Here is a 22,567-nt window from a genome sequence, read left to right on the forward strand (position 1 = left end):
TTTTTCCGAAGATACAAGTTAATTAATTAATATAACGCACATGTGCATCATCGATTCATTAGTCTGGATAACATCTATAAAATATATATTTGTGCGCTTTTGCTATTATGCGTTTGCAATGTGAAAACCCGTGCTATTTTAACATACAAAGAGAATTTTTTTTTACAATAAGAAATATGATATATGTTTGTAAAAAAAATTATAGTATTTATATTAATGACATTTAATATGCTAATAAAATAAGTAGTAAATAATAACGCACAAAATAGATAATAATTCCGTGCTACAATAAGATGAAAGTTTCACTCTGTTACAATTTTTTATTCTAAATTATTAACATAATCACGATTTTCAATCAAATATTCGCTTATTATCGACGAAAAAAAAGCGCATGTTGCATAGTTTTTTATTTATATATATTTTTTATGTATGCAAGTAAATGGTAAAAAATGTGAAGGTTACGTTATAACGTACATAACATTTTAAATATACTAGGATTATTATCAATTAGATAATAGTAGCCTAATTGACTTTTCGTTACGTCAGCTGATAACTGATACCATTGTCAAATAATGAAATGTAACGTTTATTGAAATAGACTTGAAGTTTCGACAATATCGTATGCAGAACTTATTGTAACGTAAGTTATTCCCCCACAATTATTGCCTAACAATTTTCACACTTCTGTCGCAATGATGATTTCACCGCAGTCGAAAGTGCACACAATAATTGTGTTTCGATCGATACATATTGACACGTTCTATTATGTATCTTTAACCGAAACAATTAGATATATTAACAATGTATAAAATTTTCCAATGTAATTGAATCCGTTATGAAATATCAGATATAGTAGATATAATTATGTAAATAGTTGAAAACTTTAGGAAATAATCTCAATCCCTTAAGATTTTAATAATCATTTGGCATGTTTCCCATAAATCATCTCGTGCGCACATATCGAAAATTTTCCATACTATAGTAAATTAAATTATATATAGTAAATTAAATTAAAAACGTCATCAGCCTAGAATCTTTTAATTTTCGTTACATTAAAAAAAAATATGTATATATATATATATATATATATATATATAGAGAGAGAGAGAGAGAGAGAGAGAGAGAGAGGGAGATAATATATATTCTTTTTTTCTATTCAGGTTTCATTTTAGAAATCGAATAAATGCAATTTGATATATTATTTAACTTTGTATATGTATACCCGGGAAAAAAAGTTGGCCATATATGGATTTTGTCAATATCTTATCATGTCTTATCAAGTATAGTCATATATGGTATTATGTGATAATTAAATAAAGTCATAATATCAGATATAATTTTATTTAATTATCATTCTATTATATATAATTATATTTGGCAAGATATTGACAAAATCCACATATGGCCAATTTTATATGGACTTTTTTTTCCCTGGTATAAATAATATTATTTGTCAACGGAAAAAGCGATGAAAAATTTACAATACATTTACCTCGTTCGACTTTCGCAAACCGAACGAGTTTTTAAACATCGGTTACAGTGACACTTATACTAATCCATCACTTTCGCTTACTTACCTTTAGTGTAATAATAAGACTTACAATCATAGCACGTCGTCGAAAGTTCATTTGCCGTTTGGACCGGTAATTATTTACGGTTAGGTGCGAGGACGAAAAGTGCGTTCCGTAGTGCGAAGGCGAGAATCGGAGAAAGTCGCGAAGGAAATCGCTTTAAAACAAACGACATGACCGTCGTCGGTCGTGGCAAGCCTCTCTTGTCACGCGACATACCGCAGAAATGACAGCGCACGTGCGCTACTTGTGGAAAAATATGCTATATCGTTTAATAACTGGCAATCATATCGTATATCCCGATGTTAGACCTCGAATCTTACAAAATGTAACGTGCATATATAAGTAGACTGACATTCAATTATCTAGCAGTACAAGTAGTACTATATAATTAGTAAAATAATTCGAGATGACTATGATATATAAAAGAAATATAAAACGCGAATAACATACGATACAATTGAATCGAAGCGACAAAATTTTATTTAACGAATATTTAATGTTTATTGCAATTCGTGCACATCCGTCACATACGCGTTACCACGAAATTTCACTCGCCCAGCTATGCGGCTCCCTCATCCGGATGTGAAAATGGGTTTATTGCCCGAACGATTATTGCCCATTGAGAGAGGAATATTATTCGAAAGCGGCTGGAACCCGTAATCGATTCGATTTCCGTCGCGCATAGTCTACTTTCTTTTTCAATCAAGTTCAAGGACGTTCTGAAGGAAAAATCAATAAATTATTATATTCATTTTTTTTGTTTTACATACACGTAATTATTTATATTATAAAATATATATCTTTTTTATCAACTTTTATAACTTTAATAATCAGAAAAATATAAAATTCTGTGGAAAGTAACATATTAGTATTATCTCACATAATTGCACATCTTTACGTTATTAATTTCTTATTGTGCTAAACAAAAAATTACAAGCACTATTCTATGTTTGTAGACATACAAAATAAAAATGCAAAAATGCTCATATCAATATAATTATCATGTTATATTATAAATATTATAAATTTTCTATTTTATACAAGAGATATAACTTACATAGATTATTTAGATACCATTCATGATATCCAATGATAATCGATTAGATCTAATTATTACTACTTATGCTTTGACATATATGACATAAAAGTCTATAATAATAGTATTTACATCTCCTCAATATTAGAGAGGAAATGAGTATATAATAATAATGATTTAATATTACTAATATTTAAACTAAAAATATATGAATTGAAAGGATCTTTGTGTGACATAGTTTTGTACTTTGACATGTACAGCATGCATAATACAGTTCTCAGAAACACTTATAATTAGATGTAATTATTTCTTAAAGTTAAGATATCTGTCACTTTTTAAAATTGAGATATCTATTCTCATCAAAGCTATCTTCAACTTCATTGGTTATGACTATCTTCGTTTTTGGTTTACGCATCTTGAGTCTTCTCTTTTGTTGTTCCTGAGTCAGTTCCCCGATATTTAACGGAAGAGATACTATCTTCCGTGGTTCGTGATACTCAATCTCTATACTACTTCCATCTGACAAAATGAGAGTTGTAGGATATGTTCGTTCATATATCTTTCTGTGCTTTTTTGTAATTGCCGCTGTCCAACAATTAAGATTTCTCTGACCTATCGCAGAACTGCCAATCCGTGCCAATGAAGCAATCATTCTGAAATAAGTAAATATTTATGTTATAATAAAATTATTAAGAGATACTTAGGTATACATATTTAAATATAAAATCTATAGTACAATCCCTAGGCAGATATAATAAATAGGCTTTCTTAATTACAACTTATAATTTAAAAAACAATTTTCAGATTCAGAAATTTATATCTTTTTCATTTTTGTGCGCTTTAAATTTATAATATATTTAACAAAAAAATATTTTTTTAAATATACATCACATGTTTTCATAGGTTATGTCGTCCATCGTACAAGCAATAATATGGAGCGTTACATAACCCGTTACTTTGAAATCATTCTAAATAATTTCGCGTTTATTAAATTACTCTCTTTACGTTTGTACAACATGGGTGAGACTAAATCAAAATCCTACCTGTCGTAGCGATCGACGAGACGAGCAACTTGAAGCGACGACTTGAAGCTCTGCGTAATCGAGCGATCGAGACGTGACGTCGTTCCCGCGCGATGTATCGAAGGCTGCCGGTATCGAATTGCGATTATCAGAATGTGTCGAGCCGACGGTTTTGAAAGGCGCGACAGCGTGCGCTTGTCCGGGCGTTTATTTTATTTTATTTTTTTTTTTTCGAGTGGTGCAAATACACGGGCGTTGCATGCTTTTGCGTGCGGATTCTGTGCGTTTCTGTGGCACAAGCCAGGGTGTCTGTGTTTCAACGTCAAAACGTCTCACGTGTCTTATTTTCGACGTCGGCGGAGCAGCGTCTCGGGGTAAGTCAATTTTCAATCTCGACTCAAGGGTGGGGAGGAGAGAGAAAGCTTTCGATCTGCGTAATATAATCCTCGTACGAATTTCTTACGAGAGACGATGGTAAAATAATGTGCGATGAATTCGTCAATCGACGAGGAAAAAAAGGTGTTTCTGTCTGCGATAAATGTATCTTTTAAGCGTTCTGACGAGGAGTAGCGACAAGCGAGATGTATTTATACGTCGCATTCGCTCTCGGATTTCTCCTGACAATGGCCAGGCAGGTGAATATATTCGGTACGATTCCTGCAAGGAAAGGAATTACGACACATAGGTATATTTCGTAGCGGGCGACAATTTCGGAGATTCGTCGAATCTCCTTTTGCTATGCTTAAGAAAAATCTCTCGCTAGATATCATTTATCAAAGAATGCATTAAATTGGTTAGTAGAGTTAGTAGAGTTAGTTAAATTATAATTAACCCGGGAATTAAAATATGACCAACTTTTCTTTTCATACAGTGAAAGAAAAAGTTGGCGTAAATATTAACTGCGTTTTTTTATTTTATTTTTTTATTTTTTACAATTCGACAAAAATATAACTACAAGTACAGAAATAATTTATTCGTAATAATTATTCATACATTATATAATAATTATTTACACAAAATGTATATTATTTATTTCACAATATGTAGAGGTGTAAAAAATATAAAAATAATAAATTTAATATGTAATAAATGTATTAGTAATTAAAACTAATTTTAAAATCTTTAATTATATATAAAAATTTATAATATAAATTTTTATTAAAGTATCGATTTAATTGTTATATAAATAAATAATAGCAAATGTCATATAAAAAATAACAACAAACAGCACAATATATCTATTATCTTCATATATTATTATATTGGTAGTGCAGAGACAAAAAGATAGGCATATCTGTTTCCCGGGTTAATGATGAAAACATACATACGTACTCATTCAAACGGTATACATAGGGAATGCATACGTAAAATTATATTTATTGAACATTCAAACTTATTTGGACGGTTATCTCCCAAATTGTAATGTTTATCTAAAATCGTCGAAATCTTTCATCACCGTGCAAATTGAAAAAGACTTGCCGCAATTAAATATAAATATCGGTATAAAAATCCACGCGAAACATGCTTCATGCGTATATTATCAATAAAATAGTGATTCTTTTTATCCTGTCAGACCATACAATATTTTTAATATGCAATATATATATACTTTAATTATATTTTATATTATACATATATTAAATACAATTCGGTAAATTGCAGAAAATAATTAAAATAGTGTTTTATATCAAAATAAATACTGCAAAATGTGTCATTTTATTAAAATAGTATAAACGTAATTTTTTTAATAACTTTTTTCAACCAAAATGTATCTACACACATTAAAAAATCTTTCCAACTCTCTATATATTATTTTAATTTGTTTGAATTTTACATTTCTGGTATATTGCTGCATATTAAATACTTTATAATTTATAAATTATTTTTATTAATAACATCAAATATTTAATTTAATTGTGCAAATCATAAGGTTGCATTATTTATTTTATTTTTTTTTCGTATGACGTTATTTCAACTTGCGCTAAAATTATCCATTATAATCTTATGAAAATATTTTATCTTCCCAATTCGAAGCCTAGTCAAATTAGAGTTATAAATTAACGTTTAAAAAAAAAAAGATAAATTATTTTTTTATCAGCACTTTAATATCAATGGATATATGTTTTGATTTAAATGTTTAAATATATATACGTACATATAAAACAAAAATTAATATCTTTACGAGTATAAAAGCACTACTGTGTCTTTGTCTCCTTCACATAAATCACATCGCGTTAATGTTTATCATATAATCTCTCGTGTAAAAAAAAAATATATATATGTATATAAAATATATCCATATATATATATATATATACAAAATATATATTATACAATGTTCTTCGCCTACATATGTAATTTAAAAAAAAAACATACATTCCGCGGAATATGTGTCTAGAATAAATACTGAGACGGAAAAAAAAGTATATTAAAATGTGCGTATCTTTCAATATCGCATACTCGCATATATATCTGTTGTACTTCAATTTCTACTTATCTATATCTGATAAACATGATAATGACAAATGAGAAAATACTCATGCAAATTTATGCAAACTAATATAAGAATACGCATACATGTATAAAATATGGAAAGATTTTAAAAGAAGGAAATTAAATTCTCGACGCAGTCACTATATTTTGCCCTTCAGGTCAATCATCTTCTCATCACTATATCTGTAAAATCAAAGTCTTGCTCTATCTACAATTGTACAGCTTGTTTGATAGATTAGATATGTAATAGTTAACAATATTGTTGTATATATGATTAGAAAAATCCAGTAAATGAATATTTTTCATTTTTTATGTAAGAGCATTAAACTCGTTGTGCATGATCTATCGATATGCTCAATTAATATACGCAATTAACATAGCAAATTATTGAAATAAATTTACTTTTGTATTAATAGTTAATAAAATCGTGCAATCAACAACAAATATTTTAAACGTGCAATTAAAAATACAACATAAAATGCAGTTAAAAACATATATTTTCCATATGCATAAAATATTAATAATTAATAAAATACAATTATTAAATTTTACATAAAAAGTATATAGGGATTGATTCACACATAAAATGCATTATTTTACTGGTATCTAATAAGACCAGTATTTTTTAAAAAAGTTATTCAGTAAAGTAGTATGTGACATGAAAAAACAAATACAAAGCATAGGCAATACTAAAGCATGCATGCATACATTACATACCTGTATAGGACATAGTGTTGAATTATGAAAAATATATCAAATGCCACAGAAAAGAATCCTAGACCGAATTTAGTCGGATCTCCGAAAATACTTTCCCAATCATCTGAGATAAAAATTGACATATTAATATTTCGCGAGAATTAATTTATGATATAAATATGTATGCAGGCCAAAGAAATAAAGCTGTGTATTTATATTTTTACCATAGTTATAAGCGTTGAGTATCATTTGTAGCATTGATAGCATGCCACCGGTAAAGTCTAAGAATATATTTCCTATACTCCAACCGACTGTGGACTTTCTTCTATAATTGTAATACGCTTGTGGTACATATTTAATAAGCGTTATACTGAGCTTGACATAGCTACAGTAGTAAAGAAAATCTAGCCAATGAATTGTGTTGTTGAAGGATAATATCAAAGATATAAATATAAAAACCGCAAATATCGCATGAATAATACGTGCAGTCGTTGATACTCTTTGATTACCAATCTAAAATAAAAATTAATATATTTAGATTTACTTAATTTATATAATCTTTAGCATGTGATATTTAATGGTCCCTCACACAAAAATTATCTGTTTTAGCTATGTAACTGTTATACAGATATCTAATTACCTCATAAACAAAACATTGTCCAATAGTTATAATAGTAGCAAATACTGCGTGTAAAGAGAAAAATATATCATTGACTTGTACAGGATTCAAACCTTTGGGATATCGATTAAAATATTCATCCTGAAAATATTTCAATATATTAATTAATTATCTTTCTTTTATAAAAGAAATTAAAATTTTAGCATACTAAAAAAAGTAAAATAGTCCTCTTGAATTATAAAAAAAGGTAATAAGACTTGATCTTGATCTTATTTATTCACGTTTAGTATTTCTAAGAATTTTTATTTTTAAAATTATTACTATATATTTAATCTTTTTTTTTTATATACGATTTTATAATCAATGGCTCTTGCTTATTTAAAAATGGAATTAAGAAATTCATTTTATTGATCCTTATATTAATTATAAGAGGTATACAATTTATATATATAATATTGAAAAGAAATATAGCAATATCTTACCTCAATCTCAGGTATCCAGAAAAGGCCACAATTAAATAATGCGTACATAAGAAAACCGACCACATTTAGTGAGAGATAATCGAAATTAAGACCCACAACACTTTTACGTTTATAATTAATGTAGATTTGCGGATAAAAGCTTACACTCCATGCTAAAAAATATATCCATCCAACCACAGCACTGATGTGATACACCACGTCCGATTTCTCTATAGTCACTCTAATAAATGCTTGAGAGAAACTAAAAGGAAAAAATATACAAAAAAAATTAATTTCACATATATAATATTAATAAAATTACTTTAAGAAGCAATTTTATGAAAATAATGTAAAAAATAGAACAGAATTTTTTATTTGCTCACTTTAAATTGACAGTATTTAGTTGATCTCGTGGTATAATGATAATTTTATACATTTCTCAATAATTTTTATAATTATATAATATAATACAATTTAATATGATAATCTAATCTAAAATTTATCACTGATATATAGTGCGTAAACGTTACACTTATGTACATCAATAAAAAAATATATTAAAATTTATATTAATTTTAATTTAATTTATATTAATACAAGTTTAAACATTATCATTAAATTAGGATGTAATTCATTCAAAACCTGGATACAGACTGACCAAACTTCGAGTTTCAGTTTAGTTGACAAGCTTAGGTCAAGAGGCTATCTGTGCAGTCTTAACACAGTGCAATGGAACGTGAATGTAACACTGATCGGAATCTTTTCAAAAATTAGTCATACAAAGATAAAGAAGGCATTCATGCCATAGGTCTCTGCTCCCTGTTTATTGTTGCGCAAGATTTGATTTTTTATTAATATTTACATTACTCAAGTAAGATGTGTTTGTAATCAGCTGTTGTAAACAACCATATATGCAATAGTTGATTAAAACTTAAAACATACAAAATTTTCCCAAATATTTATAAAATATTTCAGCACATATACTTACTCCGTAATATCACTGGGAGTTACATTAGCGCTGACAATTGAATGACCCGCGTTCAGACCTTTTACATAAATAATCCATTCTTTTTGATCCGATGTAATACTAAAGTTTGATGGTTTTGTAGATATTAAATCAGTATGCTGTATATCTATTATAACTGTTGCAGTTCTACCATTAGGTAAAGCTTCCCTGCAAAATAAGAGATACATGGTATAATATGATATAATATATATTTTATTATTTTTTAATACACACACAGCCACACATATATATACACATATAATATTATAACAATTATTAAACACACTGAAATAAATGAGCCAAGTTTCAAGTATCTGTGAATGATAATATTAGATGATAAAGTATAAAGTCCAGGGACGATATCATGTTTTAATAGTATCATTATATCCGCTTACTGTTATCAGTACTTTTACAGTAAATGATAAAACTAATTCTGTCACGACTATAGCATGCTATGATTAAGTGATACAAATGGAATGTGGGTAAAGTAATAAAACTATCATCATTTATATACAACATTAATTTCTGTCACTACAGCTCATAAACATTACCAATAACAATGCCAACATTTCCAATATATACAGAAGCTGTTAGAATCAGTATAGCAACTCATGCAATGTAATAACCAATAAAATCTATAAGTATCCCATATGTACTCAATATAAATGATATCCATAGCACAGTTTGACGCGATAGTACATATTAGCAAACACACATAATGAACTATACTCACGTCAAAGAAAAATTAAATGACTCTTGCTGATTGACATGTACTTTCAAATCCTGCTTTGACACTTTAAGGGCTCCCTGAACACATGTTAATAAAGCTGCAAATATATAAAAGATAATATATAATGTATACAATAGAGTTAGCAAAACACGCTTTAACAGAGATATTAGAAATATATATATATATATATATATATATATATATATATATATATATATATATATTTCTATGTTTTTATTATCTCACCTAGTAATAGCAAAATCCATATGCAACGTAGCAAGGCCATGTTATAGCTGAAACAAAAGCGTGCACCACGCTTAGATTTAGACTTGCGTTATCGTTTTTCAATGCGGAAGGAGTCGGTGGTATCGTAGTCATTATTCCAATGCCACCCTTATCATCACAATCTTTCACGTGTCACGTACGACACGATGTCGCACGCGTTTACAAGCGCGAAATGTGAGCCGCTCGTGAAATTAAATAAAATTCGCAGCGACGTTACGTAGAACGTTGAACGTTGATACGATGGGAGAATGGCATGTTTAACCTCAAAATACTAGGATCATTATTCGTATGATGACACGATGACATTTCGCGAGTTATCGTTGCATCCTACTAACTGTCAGTCAGCGGTACTTGTCTATGATCTCTGTGATTGACAGATGTGACATATGTTTCGTAACTTTGTCATATTATCGATGCGGTCGAATTTCCGCGACTGTCAACGTCAATATTATTGAATAACGACGACGACGACGGTAACGTTAGAATCGTTTCACTGAGATATTTAAAAAAAAACGAGATATCATACAAACTTAACCTCTAGAGCGCGACGATTTCACGAGAGGTTAAAAATGATAAAGAATAATCATTAATAGTGAACACGTGACACCCTACTCAGCTGGCGTGTTATCTGGCGGTAAGAAATTGAAAACGTAGCGCTTATGCGAATCAGCTGTTCGATAAAGATTTTTATTGGAAGTTACGAAATGCAATAATATTTTTTCCTCGCATTGAATATGTTTATAAAATATGACAGTGCAAGTTTTAGAAGTAGATAATGTATGATGAAAAAAAAACATAATTTATGTAATGGTACAGATAGAATAAAAATTTAACTAATTATAGTTGTAATGTTAACTAATGTTAATAATTAACTATCTCGATTAATTAAAATTCTAAAATCATTTCGATGACCAGTTTTTGACCATTTAAACAATATTAGTTTAATAATTAATGATTGCCTGTGTGTGCCTTTCATTTTAAATCTAACTGATATACGATTAAAAATTGAATTTAATTATTATTAATATAGTTAGCATTAACACGGATGAGATCAGTGGCAATAATTAGCACAATCTTGTTATTTTTGTCAAATTTCACACTATGTATCATACCTTCTTTTCCTTTTTTATGTTTTCGCATTTAATCGACGATAATATTATATACTATAGTGGGTCAAGTCTCGGTGAAGTTCCATCGAGATTATCGAAAGACTAGTGTGAGTATCCCAAAGAATAGAAAAAAATACGAGGAATATGATAACGATAATAACGAGCGAGAAAAAAGAGAAAAAGAAAAGAGACGCTATATCGAACAGAGTGACGAAGACAAACGAGACATATTTATTTTCGCATTCCATAAGAGATTCGATACGATAAAAATAATGAAGAAAGTAACGAATATTTTGTGAAAAAATTTTAAAAGAATCGAATTATATATAAAAATTAATAATACGATAAATAATTAATTAAGATATAGAAAGATGCACATGAATAATTTAATCGAATAAAATTAATTTTTATTAGAATTCACATTCGTAGCATATTTTCGATATATATCCTTTGTTTCACGTATAATCTCTCTTTTCATTCATTATGTTCTTCTTCGTTAAATTTAATATTAATATTTTTTTTCTACCCCATCACGTATAACAAAAGTAAATATATACTTCCGTGAAATTTTTGTTACATTTATGTGTGTACTGTAGTTTGAAACGTTAAATATATTTCTTATTATAGATCTATAGTGAATTTAAAAAATATCTAAATATATCTAAAAAAATGGAACAGAATTTTTATTTTTAATGCCTACAGTTTGTAAATCCATTTGTAAAATATATGTGATTAATGCACAGAAAAAATATATATAAGTTTATATCGAAAAAGCTTAAAATCGGATTAGAAGAACAATATTTTTCATAAAAAGAGACAAAAATCCGAGGAACAGAAATATAATTACCCAGTCTACCGCACTTAGAGATTTGTTATAACGTGATTATTATCGTAAATTAAACGTAAGAATAAAAGACGATTATTAGTCGTCGCGATACCGAAAATAAGGCAGTTTCTATATTTTTTCGGTGACAATATTACCATATCCTGTTATCGCGTATTATTCGTTAAGTTATACTATACGATACCGCGAACGATTTAAGCACGAGAATTAAAATCTAGCCGAACGAGTATAATAATGAGATTATCATAAATTACAGATTAAATCTTGACCGTGCCTGTTGGATCAGAACTGACTTAACGTCCATTTCATGCTAATTTCTTATTACGGGCAATTACTTAATCGTGCGCGTTTCAATGTGGGTTAAACGTTCACTACTGATTAGAAAGTATAATCCAACACACGGCGAATCATTAATATTATTTCGAAGACATAATATTATACTAATGAAAATTCCGATCACGATCATATATTTCACTTTGGGACTTTTATAGATCTTAATATAAATTTCGAAAGACATATAATATTTTTACATTCAGACGACGAAAAAATAATGTCATATGAATAATTTATAGTAATAAATAATATATAATTATTTAAATAATTAAGTCTTTTCTTTATTTTTACTATATGATAAGATTATTATTAGCATTTATGATTGTAATTTAGTAGAGATAAAATTTATTCATATATATATATATATATACTTTTCTTCTAAAATTTATACAATTAATATAAATTGCACATTTTTGAAATAAAATTTACATCAGGTACTGAAAAATATGCATGTACCCAGTACAACAGTGCGACAGTAATTTCTCTTACGACCGTAATTCTTTTTTTAATATCCACCGTTGGGATGTCATCAGGGTGGAGAACATTTCACCTTTCTCGTATATTCGAGATATTTACGGGACCCCTTTCTCTCTCCTGTCCCTCTTTTCCGTCGTACTCTCCGTGATACATTAAGGCAAAATGTCGACATTACAGCCACGCGTCGCTCAATATATCATTATACAAGGTGTGCCTAGTCGCGCGTTGAACGACTCGCGGCATCGACATCGGCGACGGCGGCGACGACGGCGACGACCCTTCTGGATCTCATTCCAAGATTTATCTCGCGCGGCACCGACATTATTATTCCATCCATCGATGGAATTATTGGCGCAATTAACTGCCTCTAGCTAAACGGTTTTAAATACTTCGTGTCGTGCGCGCACTGTCGCCGACTCTTTTGTCGCCCGCTCGGGGCCCCCCGATCGATGGAGCGCAAAATATACGGTCGCCGGCCACTCTCCGCCGCCGTCTGTCTGTCTATCCGCCATTGATCGTCGAGGAATTTTTTATGGCTTTATTCCCGATTTTATCAGAGTTTTTCTTTTTTTCTTTTATGAAACGCGCCGACTTAATATATGTGTCTCTATGTTCTCGGACTTCGAAACGAGAGTTATGAAATTTGCCAGAAAGTGGAACGTATTTTAATGTTGTATCTCTCAGACAAATTTTTATTTAATGATAATTTCAGCGGAGATGTCATCGTTTGTCTCGACTCGTTCAATTTCCATATATAATTAAATATTTTAACTATAATTTGAAACACAAATTATATCTCGGTAAAAAGATTATTTTAAACTAGGTTCGAGCGTGCCTGCTTTTGCTCGTTCCAAAAATCTATTTCTCATTTTGCCATTGTTTGTCGCCTGTTCGATACGTGTTGTTTGTTAAATATTTGCATGACTAGGAGCGATAATTTATCTAATTTATCTAATTTTCATATCTCCATAATTATACAAAGGTTTTATCCCTACAATAACACGTAGAGTAGGGGAGTAACATTCGACTGCTATGATGCAATTTTCCCTCGTTTAGTAGCTTCATTCGCTCAATCATGATTTTCGTTTGAAAAGAGAGAATTCAGTTTTGCGTCGTATATCCGCGTGTTTATAACGCGTTCGCGTCCATGCAATGCGGAGAATAACAATATTCATTGTAAAGCGAGTTTTCTCCGTTCAATGGATGCAGTCGCGAAATTACACAGTCGTGGCAAGAGGGAATTTAGCTTTCATTAATTTCCGTTTGATCCCATAATTTATTACGTATATTCGAAAAACACAAATCGGAGCGCAATAGTCGCATATTATAAATTATTAGGAACTGGTTCCTCTCTTTCTCTCTCTCTCTCTCTCTCTCTCTCTTGCATGCAACGATGTATCATTTCTACGAAAATGGCCGTACGATTGCCAGAATTCCCGTACATACGGGATAGTCGCAAAAACAGCTTGTAATAGCTACGTCGAAATTTGAGCACTGATGCTTTTATCGTATGAATATTGATGGCCATTGTCCATCGATGTGTGAATTTCATGGCTGACGACGAGACGCGTTGTAATATTGTCGCGAGATTATTTTCATAAAACGATAGGGGGAGTTGGTTGTTCATTTCTAGAAAATATATTGTATTTCGGTAAATATATTTCTGATCATATTTCTTATTACTTAAAAAAAAAAATATATATATATATATATATATATATTGTATTTATATTTTTTCAATCAATGATCAATTTTATTTTCTAAGTATTACATCGTACACGCGCGTGATATTAACGATTGTTAATTCAACATCAAAATATTTAATTGCAATATGTAAGTCAGCTGTATTTTATAATTAAATGTCGCTAAACTTGCAAACCAGAAATTAAATATTTTGCAGAATCGTTTCTCTTTCATATATTTTACTATACTTCTCCGCATGATATAATATATGATTTATTTTAAGATCGCTTCATAATTTTCTTGTATCCTTTAGTCGGTTATCAACGTAAATTTACGAGTTTCTTGCTGTGATCTACTCTTTATTGTGGATCTGGTTTCCAATATTAATATCACCGTCCAGCGCGTTTGATCGTACTGCAATATCGAATTTCGTGAGGTGTTGAAGCATATAATACTTAAATAGCAAAAAAGAATAAACAATATGTTGTTAATATTTATAAAATATAAAGATGATAGCAGAATTAATAATTGTGTGTTACACGCATTTAACTATAAAAATATTTTTTTATCTTTTTTTAAATATTTATCAATTAAAAAGCTTTTAAAAATGAAGTGTGGCCATTAGATTTTTAAAATATCTATGTTTAAACAGTAACACGACAATAGATACATTAAGCTTTCGTCATTGAAATATAGATTTATAGAAATTGTATATAACGATTTCTATATACCATATATACTTTATTTCAATTTTTATCTCTTCTTTAAATTTTACACTGTCGCGTAATAAGAATTTTATGTTTAATTTTATACAACTTTTGTGTAAAAAATAATCCATTACTTAAATATGTGTGAATCAAAAATATTCGATCCTCAACACTAATATTGATTATTAATTTTGTTACTTTTGTACTTTGTTTTATTCTATAGAGTTATATATATATATATATATATATATATATATATCATTATTAGATTTTGTGTAACATCTTTTCCCATGGTTTATTTTTGAAAATAAATACCACACATTAAAAATGGATATCACAAATCTACATTTTTTCATCTTGTTTCTCTTTTCATTTATTTTGTTTTATTTAATATGATTTGCCAGTTATTTTTATATTTTGTTCCAATTCCATAAAATATATTTACATTGTTGTGTTGCTCCGCGACTTTCTATTTCTAATTTCCATTACAAATTTTTGATCTTGTAAAAAATAACAGTATAACGTCCACTACGTATGCTGGAGTTAAAATTTTTTAAAACTGTTTTGAACTTCATCATGTATATATATATATATATATATATATATATATATATATATACATATATATATATATATTATATATATATATATATATATATTATATATGTTATATATATCCCAATATACACTCTTGAAAATAAGATGAGAAGGATAATATGATATATTGATTGCTAGAGCAGCAACATTAATTGTTAAGATGCAACACATAAAATATTACTATATACTACTGATTCAAATTTTTAATTAATTAAATATTGTTATTGCTATTAATAATTATTTAATATTAATAATTAGATTTTGTAGAATCATTACAAAAGTATACGTGATACATTTGAAATCTTATATTTTTTTGTGAGAGTAGATAAAATCATATATGTTCATTATAATTTATTACGATATAAGTCGCGGAAAAATTAATTAATGGTTAAAGATAATAATTAAAATTTCGAATAATTATGACGTTTGATTTCTCGCTACCTCTTGGTTACATATGTGTGGACATTTTTTTCTAAAACTGTAAATCAGTCATTAAAATTTCATTGCCATTCAATCATTTACTGAAAATCTCTCTCTGTTTCCTTCATCATTGATTCAATTGCTGAAGTTATTAGATGTTGATCTTAATTGAGTGACATTTGTTTAAACGACTGATTTGGGAAAAGCTACGATGAATCTGTCACAGTATACGTTAACTATCATTGAAGTGACAATAACTAAATCGCTTCTGACATTCAATCAGTCGATCAAAAACTTGATTAGCGAACATAATTTACGAACCAAGAATACATAATCATCCATTGTATCAATAATCTCGATTTAGCAAAAACACAAATGACATTTCAAATCTGTAATTTAATTACATTCTTGTTATATACTTTACTAATGTATAGCTAATAAATGTGGATTATAACGGCAAAACATAATTGATAAAATATACACATAGAAAATGATAAACCATTAATATTGCGATGAGTGCGTTTATAAAATAAATCATTAAATATTGTATATTTTTAGAAGATTTTTCTTAGCAAATATTTCTGAAAAGTCTTTTGATTATTCATACAAAAGTCAACAATTATTGATATTTTACGATGTTTCTATTCAGGAAGCTATAATTCATTACATCAATCTTGAAAGAATACACTTGCGAAGTTTAGCGATTTGTACATACGGTTCTCGCGAAACATGTTGCCAAGTGAGATTATCGCTTTATTTGGCAAAATTGCAAAGTGTAAAGTAGAAATTTCTGGCGTACAAATTATATCAGTTAATAACCAGAGCGCACATACATAACGCGTAAGTAGATAATCGAATTAATTGCGGCGCGCGCGTTCAAATAAATATATCCTCGTTTTCGCGCGATGAAACCGTGTTGTAAAATTCAATATAATGCGAAATATAATATACATATCGCGCGCGCGCGCGCGCGTGAGATATAGGCAATATGCAATTTCCGCTCATGGCCGATAACGTGTCATCGTGTAAATAAATAAAAATGGTGTCGTCGTATGTTGTTGGCGGAAAACGAAATCCGGTCGAATTTACAAATCAGTGGGACGCGAGTGAATATTTAATTACGCCATTTGTTTATCCCATTCCGCCGAATTGCTAATTCGTGCAGCCGAGTGTCCGATATTCTCAAACAATAAGCGGCCCCGTGGATTAAGCTCCATTTATATTTTTCATTATAACGATCAAATTATCGCGTTACTCTGACGTTTATTTTGACTTCGTGACGTTATGTTGTAATTTTATTTAACGTTAGTCACATCGTGATAACGGGAATGAAATAAAACACTGGATCGCAATGCAAGCGATGTGAATAACTCAGAATAATATAAGCTATATTTAAAATTAATTCCAATTAATTTTCTAGATTGAAATTAAATTTGTAAAACATGCAATTTAATTTGGCAAAATATGCTCTCCAACCGCTATTTAAAATTAACTATTTAAAATTGATTGATGTGTCGTCGATGAAATAAACTTTAATCTTTTATATAATTTAGTATCTTATAATAAAACACAGATTTTTTTAAAGCACCTTATTAGTGAATTTATCACTTTATCTTTAATAGATGTACAATATAACCTCAAGATTAATATATTTAATTAATAAAAAATATTATTAATTTGTAGTCAATTTTTAATCAAACATAACGTGCACATATCATTAATATATTAAATGTATCAATAATGTATTAATAACTTTAATATTAAGCATTAACATATTTGACTGTCAAGCATCAAAAAAATTAATTTTAGCCGAGAAATCAACTCATGATTCGACTATCTTATTTATGATGAAAACTTACTTCACATATGTATCAATAACAACATAGGACATTGTTCTGCGACTATCGGTATAGCATTGCATGCATAAAATATGTAACATGTGTTATTTAACGGCTGCGTTTCTTAAATAAAAAAGCTCGTAATATTAATAGAAAAATTCGTTCACTAGAATTAATTATATGTATTATTTATTAGCATTACAATAATATTAGCGAAAAACAATCTTAATTTTATCACATTAATTTTTTAAGAACAGATTTTTTTAACCACATTAGAATTGATTTTTCCTCAGTTTAATTCAGTAAAAAATTTCACAAAGATTTGCATTCTTCTCTTCACTGTTTTTCCACTTTAAAAGAAGAATTGTGCGATCGATACCCTAAACTTGATGCATCCGCAAGAAAATATATTGCTGAAAGCAATGAGTCAGCAACTTACGCAATAACATAGTGCTACGCTAATCAAGAATGAATGTTACAGACGCTAATGACATTTTTATCATTCCTATCATAGTTATGTTGTTCGTTTAGCTTGACTGATCGAGAGAGTTCAAGTCGTTTTCGATTCAACTATGACAGTAGCTTGATCGATCTCCTTTCATTCCTTGGTAATGGAGTGCGAACGAGGTGCTTCGTAATGGTCTCGAATCCTATGTGTATCGTGTATCGTAGATTCGTCGCGAAATTTCCATTCGTTGCGAATAACGGATTTTTGTTTACGATATGCTGTAGGCGATTTTGTGAAATTTTCAACAAAAACAACTTGCGTCGTTAACTCTGTATTTGTGTGACCTGCCCTGTGTTTGACGCTTTTTGTTGCTATTCTGTGCGACGTCGATAAATGTGCCGTTCTATCTAGCGCGAAGAAGTTAAAAAGCTCGCGTAAGCCTGTATGCCCGATCCGGCGTGTTCATGAATAATTCACAATTTATTGAGTTTTAATATCAATATCGACGCGATCGCGGATTAATCGACTGGCTTGACTGGCCAATATTTATGTACTTTCCTAAGCGACGCTCACGAGACCTGTCACGATGTTGACCTTTTTTTTTCAACAATTCAAAATTATTTATTTCTCAGTGACATCTGTCAAATGTGTTTGGTAGTTTCTCGAAATAGTGTATAAATGGCTTCATCAAAATTTTATCATTTTTTTGCAAAAGTCTACATGTGAAAACAACAATAATACCGAGACGTAATATCAATATAATTAAAACGAATCAAATTGTCGATATCGAATTGTGAAAAGTCACAATTTGCAATATTACTTATAAAGAGAGGTGCACTTTGGAAGCGGATGTACTTTTATCCAGGAATTTTATCTGTGATAACGAATTGTGATACGGTGACTAATTAAAGATATAATTGGTAAATAAAAATTGTAATTATTAATGTAGTGATATATCATTATATATTGATAAATATATTTACTATATATATATATATATATATATATATATATATATATATATATATATATATTACTATATATATATATATATATTTTTTTTTTACATATATTGATAAGTAATTGACACGATTAAATAACTTATAATAACGTTCACATGTGCAATACATTCGCATTTTTATTTGAAGATGTTTGCGATAATAGCCAATTCCCCTTTTCTTCTCTCTCTTTCATTAGCAAAAATATAAGATTGTCGCTGATTGATGCGATAACCGAGATATAAAATGATAGAAAGCTTTATTTAATTCTGAGAAGAAATTGTGACGTCTAATTAAGTGATTATTTGTGTTCAAGAATTTTTTTATGTAAACCTATCTACATATTGTAATTCTTTCTTAATAGAGACTACACGTTTAAATTATTTTGCAATATTATTCTTCAATTGCATATAAGTACGTATAATTTATTAATTTTATAGAGATTTAAAAAATATATTATTCTATCATACACTTGATATCATAATCATTCATAATTTAATAATTATTTCGGATACGTTTCAAGTCATAATTTCAAAATTCTGAACTTAAGCTATTATTTTATATAAAAGAAGCTGATTTAAAAAATTTTTTAACAAGAATTCATGTCAGAAATTCCATATTTCTCTTGCTCGATATTTTTCCTCAAATTCAATTCAAATATCATTTAAGACAATGATTGTACACGCGTAATGGAATTGTTGGATGTGCGAGAAATTCTCGCAACTTAGGAAAGTGGTCGGCGCGCGTTTTGTTACACGTGTGCAAAACGTGTTTTGCGTGTCAGTGACTTATGTGACCTATTTGCAATCGCATTCAACGCCCTCGTTTTTCCTGATTTCGAATAACGACACGCTTACCGCTGGCCGATCGTGCGATACAAAACGGCTCATCCGCCTTTTCCTCTTTCCCCCTTCCTTTTACGATCGATTTTGATTTCACGGGCAGTTTCACGGAAATTAAATCATTGCACGATCGGCGAAAATGACGGATCGCTTTGTCATAAATTCATGCGGCGCAAAATCCTCACTATTCGTCCCCGCCATAGAGATCGTTTAACGGTACTTTATCGTGATAGATGTGTCTCCCTTTTAGCGTTCCTTCAATGAACGTGCACGCGGAAGAGACTTCATGCGATTAATAATATGTATACATAATATCCCATAAGGGTGTGCACGTGTGTTTGTGTGTGTGTGTGTGTGTATGTGTAATGCATCAGGAATGGAAGACGAATCAAAGTTCATTTTAGCATATATATATATATATAGGATTAAAAAAAAAGTGCATATGTGTACGTGCATATTTCATATTACATTACAGCATAAGCAGCATTAGCTACTGATTAAGTGTGGGTAGTAACGTGATAATTCATTACTCTATTCAGCTTATTTCCGTCGCTGCTGTGACGTGCCGTTTATTATGTCTATCGTGGTGTTATTTCAGTCGATTTAAATGATTGTTACGATGCAGTTCTGCCGGTTTTTACCGTCCTTGATTTATATCGATAAAAGTTTGCGCCGCAGCGCTCACTCACCTGTCAAATTTCGCTCACAGTCGCGACAGTTAAAATCTACCGTCGAGATGCAGAGACGTTCAATCTCTGCGCGCTACAATAGACTTCACGGGATCGTCTGTAACGAGAAGCTCTTTATTAAAGGCTGCTGAAATATGCACGCCATTCGTTGACAGAAAAAATATTTCTTTAAGTGACTTTTTTGAGCGACAGTGTAATTTATTTTCCTCCGCTTTATCCATCAACTTTGCATCAACCATTGATTTTGAAAGTAACATTTGATTGACTGAACATTAATATATCGTAAAATTGATAATGTCATAATTAACACCAATATAATAAAGAATACGTCTCGTATCGACAAATGTCGAAAGAAAAATAAATTCTAAATAATTTTGCAAGCAGAAATTTTGTGTAGACATTTTAAAATCATAATCTTTAGATTAGCTTCACTTAATTAGATTCAAAGAATTTGCTTTTATTCACGTAAGAATTTTTAATATCTTGTACAATGTAAATTTAAAAACATACCACTATCTCGTTCTTGAGTAATCCAAATATGTATCATCTGAGAGATTTTTCAATTTTGTGACATTTAGAACTATATAGTTATCATCCCGGTGAACAAATAATTTCAATTACAAACTCGGCGTTGTACAATAAATAGCTTGTTAATAATTACACCGAATGATAATGTCGACTTTAATCTTCAACCAAAGTTTTATGAGTTGAGTTTCAGTATTTGCATGATATTCGATATTCGAACGTCCTTACACTCACACCTTAGATTCATATAGTTTTCCTAGTCTTGTTGCTTTGAAACTAAAGAGAACATATTTTTTTCCCCTTGAAAAAAAGAATAAATTTTTATTATTATTTATCAATTTTTTCATAATTGTGTATATTTTATGTTATTAAAATATTTCGGTTTTCTTCTGAGCAAATATATTTAATTCCTTGTACAGATAAAAATTAAAAGAACAAATACTTCTTGAAAAAATATTGTCACATATTTTTCACGAAAGTCATAACTTTAACAATTTTATCGAGATTGATAAAATCGCCTAAAACATATGGCATAGATTCACAGTCGTGGTAACACGATCATTTCTCAATGCAAAACATTTTCTCAATAAATTCATAAAATTGGAAGTTGACTAAGAATTCACAATTCACTACCTCAATGGCAATCATACTATTGTTATCTGCGTAACGTAGAATGACATGATAAAAGCACGAATTTACGTAATGATAATTGCATGTCCCTACTTTGACTCACAACATAACTCGACAACATAGCTTGGAACAAATTCATCTAGTTGGTTGCACAGTTAACTATCGCGACGACCTTTCCGTGCGGAAAATCGAGCTCACCATTACATTAGAAATACCGGATATGTTGAACAACAATCGGTGCATCCACAATTATTCTTCTCTATAAAAGATCGTTTTTTTTTCCTCAGAAAACGTGACAAAACTACGATGTTCACCGCGTTAAAATCGACTGGTTCGGTCGTGCGTACGATGCAACTCACAAAGATTCACGCTGGATGACTAGTATATATAAATCCTGTAAGAGAGTCTCTCCCCCTCTCACAAATCTTCCCTCCCATACATGATGGTGTGCCCCTCCACTTCCATTCTGCTTACGATCATTCCTGGTCGCTTGTTCTTTACGTGA

The 22,567-nt window shown here is 29.7% G+C and overlaps 2 protein-coding genes across 5 annotated transcripts; both read right to left on the minus strand.

Moving 5' to 3' along the window:
- Positions 1 to 2,549: 2,549 nt before the first annotated feature.
- Mrpl55 (mitochondrial ribosomal protein L55) lies at positions 2,550 to 3,639 on the minus strand. The gene is made up of 2 exons (XM_072901892.1): positions 3,497 to 3,639; positions 2,550 to 3,263 (listed from the first exon to the last, which is right to left on the minus strand). Exon 2 carries the CDS (start codon positions 3,260 to 3,262, stop codon positions 2,939 to 2,941), a length of 324 nt encoding a protein of 107 aa, XP_072757993.1. The 5' UTR covers position 3,263; positions 3,497 to 3,639; the 3' UTR covers positions 2,550 to 2,938.
- Ctns (lysosomal cystine transporter cystinosin) lies at positions 3,126 to 22,424 on the minus strand. 4 transcript variants are annotated; one of them, XM_072901888.1, is made up of 12 exons: positions 22,261 to 22,424; positions 21,418 to 21,732; positions 20,908 to 21,004; positions 9,884 to 9,930; positions 9,641 to 9,734; positions 8,890 to 9,075; positions 7,923 to 8,163; positions 7,462 to 7,581; positions 7,046 to 7,334; positions 6,843 to 6,945; positions 3,654 to 3,757; positions 3,126 to 3,263 (listed from the first exon to the last, which is right to left on the minus strand). In XM_072901888.1, exons 4-12 carry the CDS (start codon positions 9,921 to 9,923, stop codon positions 3,259 to 3,261), a joined length of 1,182 nt encoding a protein of 393 aa, XP_072757989.1. In that variant the 5' UTR covers positions 9,924 to 9,930; positions 20,908 to 21,004; positions 21,418 to 21,732; positions 22,261 to 22,424; the 3' UTR covers positions 3,126 to 3,258. The 4 variants fall into 4 exon arrangements, with proteins under 4 accessions (XP_072757989.1, XP_072757990.1, XP_072757991.1 ...); XM_072901889.1 differs by lacking the exon at positions 21,418 to 21,732; XM_072901890.1 differs by lacking the exons at positions 20,908 to 21,004; positions 21,418 to 21,732.
- Positions 22,425 to 22,567: the final 143 nt, after the last annotated feature.

Source organism: Anoplolepis gracilipes, chromosome 11, assembly GCF_047496725.1.
Source record: "Anoplolepis gracilipes chromosome 11, ASM4749672v1, whole genome shotgun sequence".
Classification (NCBI taxonomy): domain Eukaryota; kingdom Metazoa; phylum Arthropoda; class Insecta; order Hymenoptera; family Formicidae; genus Anoplolepis; species Anoplolepis gracilipes.